At 35.0% G+C, this 5773-nt stretch overlaps 1 protein-coding gene across 1 annotated transcript; it reads left to right on the forward strand.

Annotated features, from left to right (window-relative positions):
• The first annotated feature begins 316 nt into the window (after positions 1 to 316).
• On the forward strand, positions 317 to 1607 carry LOC105798714 (protein EXORDIUM-like 3). Its single transcript, XM_012628899.2, has one exon. The coding sequence runs from the start codon at positions 480 to 482 to the stop codon at positions 1494 to 1496; it is 1017 nt and encodes a 338-aa protein (XP_012484353.1). The 5' UTR covers positions 317 to 479; the 3' UTR covers positions 1497 to 1607.
• Positions 1608 to 5773: the final 4166 nt, after the last annotated feature.

Below are 5773 nucleotides of genomic sequence, written 5' to 3' on the forward strand. Positions count from 1 at the left end.
ATTTAATAAAATTGAATTATTTTTTAAAAAAATCGAATGATATTTTATCATTGAAATCAAAATTGAATTACTGTTAATCTAATTTACTCAAAATAAAATTGTCTCGAACACATTTTCTGAATCCCCTGAACCATCCTCCTTATCCGCCATATTTTTCCCGCCCTATCAGATCAGATCAGATCGATCACATGAAATCACCATCATAATACTGACCCCACTCTCAACCCCACCTCCTCTTCCCCTCTTTACTCTTCCATCCTCGCTTTAAAAGAATCTATCTGTCCTCCACTACCCGCAAATCAATGCCCTGTAAAATTTCTCCATTTTTTCACCTTTTCCTCCTTTTATTTTTTTTAATTTCTTTTTCGTTTTCAAATTAAATTTCTCACTTTCTATATGTACTCCTAATCTTCCACCACCCTCACTTGCTACTATAGCCTTCCATTTCCCTTTTCTTCTCTTCAACTCCACCTGCTAAAATGCACCAATTTCCGGTGCTTCTCAGCCTCATCGCAGTGTCTGTACTGCTGATGGTAACTCCAGTCATTGGATACCGTCCATGGCCTCACTTAAAACCCAACAGCTCCGATTTAACGTTGGGAAGCTCCAAGAAATTCGAGGGCTCATCAGAGTTCGTCCAAATGAGATACCATATGGGACCAGTTCTCACCGCCAACATCACCGTACACATAGTTTGGTACGGCCGATGGCAAAAATCTCAGAAGAAGATCATCCGTGAGTTCATCAACTCAATCTCCGCCGTTGATGCCAAGCGCCCTTCTGTTGCCGGCTGGTGGAAGACCGTACAACTTTATACGGACCAAACGGGCGCCAACATCTCCCATACTGTGCATTTAGGGGAAGAGAAGAACGACCGATTTTACTCGCACGGGAAAAAACTGACGCGCTTGTCGATACAGTCGGTGATAAAAAGCGCGGTGACAGCGAGTACAAAGCCGTTGCCGATAAACCCCAGGAGCGGGCTCTTCCTCTTGCTCACATCCGATGACGTGTACGTCCAGGATTTTTGCGGCCAAGTATGTGGGTTCCATTATTTCACATTCCCATCCATCGTGGGTTACACGCTCCCATACGCATGGGTGGGGAACTCGGCGAAGCTTTGCCCGGGGGTATGCGCTTATCCCTTCGCCGTGCCGAAATACATGACGGGGTTCAAGCCGTTAAAGTCACCCAACGGTGACGTAGGAGTGGACGGGATGATAAGCGTGATCGGACACGAAATTGCTGAACTAGCAACCAACCCGTTGGTGAATGCTTGGTATGCCGGCCAAGACCCAGTGGCACCGGTGGAAATAGCGGATTTATGTGAGGGTATTTATGGAACTGGAGGTGGTGGATCTTACACGGGACAGCTATTGAACGATAAAGATGGTGCCACGTTTAACATGAACGGGATCAGACGGAGGTACTTGGTTCAGTGGGTTTGGAATCATATCCTTAATTACTGTTCTGGGCCTAATGCACTTGATCAGTAATTTTTATTTTGAAATTAAAATATTTTAGGGTTTCTTTATTTTGGCATTTTGAGGTTTATTAAATATGGACTTTTGTAATATTTATAATTTATATATTATTCCTTATATGAAGATTTGAAAGATTTGGATGGTGGCGATAATAGGGTTGAAATCGAATTAAACGAATTTTAATCTTAATTGAATTGAATTTTTTTAAAAATAATTGAAATAAAATGTTTCGGTTAATTCAGTTTAGAATTTATGTTTTTTTTGTTTTTGGTTTTGTTTTTGTTTTTGTTAAAGTAAGTATAAAATATATAAAAAAATTGATAATGTTCAATTGATCAAATTATTTAAATTAAAATCATGTAATTTATATTATTAATTATTAAGTTCAATTGATTTGGTTAATTACTCGATCTCAAATTAAATTAATCGATAATTGAATTTTCACAAAGTTATTAACCAACTTCTTATTCCAATTAGATAATTCGATCAATTAATTGAATTAAATTGATTGGATCAATTAATTCAATTTTAATCGAAATTTTAATTGGAATCCAATTGAGTGGGTATGAATCCAATTGATGATGGGTTTGGATAGGCAATTGGGTCGGGTGCGTTTAGCTTTTTTTTGTCTCATGCTACAGTATCGCTACAGTATCTAATCTCATCGCCACCGCTGTTTTTACACTAATCGCAGCACCGCCCATCTAAATTCACCCTTAGTAGGTATGACGGAGCTTTCTTGAACTTAAAACTATAATAAGTTTGACTTAATTTTAGTGTAAGTTTGACTTAAATTTTAGTTTATTTCGAGTCTCATTCAGGGTCTATTTGATTGACAGTAAAATGTTTTCCGGAAAATGATTTCTGGAAAATGTTTTACTTTTCTGTAAAATAATTTATTGGAAAATATTTTCTAGTATTTGATTGAATTTGTGTAAAATGGTTTTTGCTGTTTGACAAATTTCCTGAAAATATTTTCCGAAAAAGTTGTTTTTACATATATTAATATATATTAATAAATTTTTATATTTTAAATTGTTTTTACATATATTGCAATGATTTATTTATAAATAAATAAATAAAATTAAATATATAATAATACTCAATTATTAAAATATAAAAGCATTGCAAACTACTTCCGAAATTTACTAATTAGTAGTGAATCATTTGTAGTGATCTCCTGATGAAATTACGCTCAGCATAAAAGCAATTTTTTTGTTGTCTTACAAACAACACAGATAACATCATTATCAAATTTCAGCCACTCTCAAATATAACCAATTCCTTAGCCAACCAATCTACATTGTAACACAAAGCTAACTCCTATGAAATTTATCCCAATGCACACATTTACAGACATAAATATGTATGTATGTATGCATTCAACAAATACATAACCATATGCATGCAATCAGCTATGTTCTTTGAAAGCTACTACTAGATCAAGCATTGCCTCAATACTATAGGCTGCCATCCAATAGAGAGGAAAAAATACAAGCGAAGAACCCATCTTTTTACCTAGACATATGGCGAAACGTGCTCACGCAACTGGTAAGAAAAAATCACTCATGGCCCAAAAAAGAATTTCATAGAATTGATAGTAAAATCAAAATGAATGATACATACAATCAAAATTTTCAATGACACCTATTGATTTAATACAACCGGTAAAGAGGCGGACAACCATCGATATCTATGAAGCAAATGAACTAGCAATATGCTAGAAATATCAACAATTGCAATCAACAAAGGCAACAGGATCCATTGAAGTCCCCAATTTAAATAGAAAAGAGTAGTATTCGAGAGAGTCTATTATGTTGCCATGATTTCCAATTATAACAAAGAGATTCGAGAGAGTCTCTCCATGATTTATATCCTCTCAAGAATTGAGCTTATAATGACCATGTTATACTTGAGTGCAAATTCACGAAGAAATTGTGTAGACTCCCAGATTAATGTGTTTCGCAAATTCACACCACCTCTTTTCTCGTGTACAGAAGGCAAAAGGCATCATCCATGCTTCCTGAACTTGCATCATAGACTCATTAATTTGCATTTTCAGAATATTATGCATCAATCAATAAAATTGACCATACCTGCAACATAGTATGTTGACTCCTGAAGCACCAACAGCATCAATTATTGGTCCCAATTTCTCAAATATAGCTTTTTTCTAGTCTGAAAAGGGAGCAGTGGTTGGAAATAGGAAACAAGATCCTCCAATATGAGTTGTCTTTGTCTAAAATGAAAAATAGAAAAGAGGCTAGTGACTAAAACACACACACACACACATTATATATTCTACATGGCTTGGAATGAAGAATTAAAAAACATAACCATCAAAAAGTAATTAGAAACCTGGATGAATAGGAAGAAAGTAAGGACATAGCCATATTTCTGAAGGCAGTGGATTATTCCCTGACCATTCATATGCTTCAAGCACCTATCACGATCAAATATCGACAAAAGGTTGACACAGTGCACATTGCTTGCCTGATGATTGTACAGATATCTGCATATCTCATATTGATGATCCTTTGATAGGACAGTATTCAAGGCTCCAGTAGCATATAATGTAATAACCTGTTGCAGTTTATAAACAAATATTAAATTACATATCATCCAATTATTAGTTGTTGAGAGATGCAACAATGTCAAGGTAATTAGAAAGCTATTGAAATGTAATTATCAGGGGATCTCAGAGTTAAAAACACAGACATAATGACAAAATAAAGGATTGGTTCTTCCACTACACATACAAATGTGAAATGTCAAAAGATTTTGAGAAGCAGCAATTTAATTTCTTTGTAGATTAAGCCACAGAAAAGACATTAGTAATTTCCACATTAACAGATAGATCAGAATCAGATATAGCTTTGTTAAGCCTTACCAAACCAGGAAGTAGAAACATAGGGCCCTCATAATCTCCTGGCCAATAAAGTTTACCACAGCAGAAGAGAAAAGTTTTAAGCTTCTTCCTTGACCTTTGCTTAACATCCACTTTATCACCTACAAACCAAGTGCACTTTCCTAGGCTTAGCTCTTTTTAGTGTAGAAATCCAAAAGAAAGGATAAAACTTAAGAGAAATGATTACCTGAATTATTCTCTTCCATTCTTGTTCATTTTTTAGGATCTTCAATGCTTTCTTAACTGTAATTAGAGGGAACTCTAGTTCCCATGCAATAAAGGAGTCGAGAGCCCCGTAAACTTCCTCCTTAACATTTGACAGTTGCTTAACCTACATAAGGATGGCCGATAATAGATGACTATTATCCCAAGATTGCTATAAAAAGAATCAAATCCGTGTCTATAATTACTTCGTAACAAGCTCACTCAGCTTAAATCACTCATTCCAGAATCAGCAACCATTAACGATATTTGTTTTGCTAATATTTAACTTATAAAAGTTAATATAGTAAAGCAAACAAGAACTTACACAACTAACAAGCTTTGCTAATTTTGAGACAGTCCCAATTCTATTCCTTGATTTCCATACCCGAGGATGCCGAGGTCTTGGACCTTTAGCAGCGCATACCTGAAAATCATTTCAGATTTACTAATTCACCAATAACACCATTAAAATTTCAAATTTCATACATCATTCCCTTCTCTCTTTAGCGTTTAGGAGGAGACAATATATCTATATATGCGAAAATTTCAATTGAAAGCCTACCACGGTATTCCTAGGTCTATGGTTAATTTTAACTGATTCCAATCTTTTAGTAACGAGTGGCGAGCATATCTACAACAAAGCATCCGACATAATGCAAAACCAAAAGGAAAAAAAGAAAGAAATTTTGATTAATTGTGGTAGCATTAGTTGCCATCCACTAAACAATTTTATTGCTTCAAGAAAATCTTAAAAGAAATGCTTAAACTTATATATTCCAGCATTTTCTCAGCAACCAAACGCAATTGCTTAAACGAGATAGAAACTGAAAGAGGAATACCGGTTATATCTTGAGGGTTTAAGAACCAAAAAATTTCAAGGTTGAGACTCTAGAGTTAGCTTCAGCATTGTAGATGAAAGATTTTTTCTTTCCTTTTTTCGATGGTTTGATCAACAAATGTAAACAATTGGTGGGCTCCGATTGTGCATAATATTAGCATTATGCTACACTTGAAAACATAAATAAAATCTTAATCAACAAAGTGAAGACAGATAAATTACAACCCGAAAAGCGAGAAAAAAGAAAAAGAAAAGACCTGGTAGAGTTGAGGCTTGAGATTTGCGCTCAAGAGGTGGTGAAGCGAATTATACCCACAAATTGATCCATCTTTGAAACTT

The sequence above is a fragment of the Gossypium raimondii genome, chromosome 9 (genome assembly GCF_025698545.1).
Source record: "Gossypium raimondii isolate GPD5lz chromosome 9, ASM2569854v1, whole genome shotgun sequence".
NCBI classification, from domain to species: domain Eukaryota; kingdom Viridiplantae; phylum Streptophyta; class Magnoliopsida; order Malvales; family Malvaceae; genus Gossypium; species Gossypium raimondii.

What these genes read in the sequence shown, in the direction of transcription:
- LOC105798714 (XM_012628899.2), top strand. Translation starts at nt 480, where the DNA reads ATGCACCAATTTCCGGTGCTTCTCAGCCTCATCGCAGTGTCTGTACTG.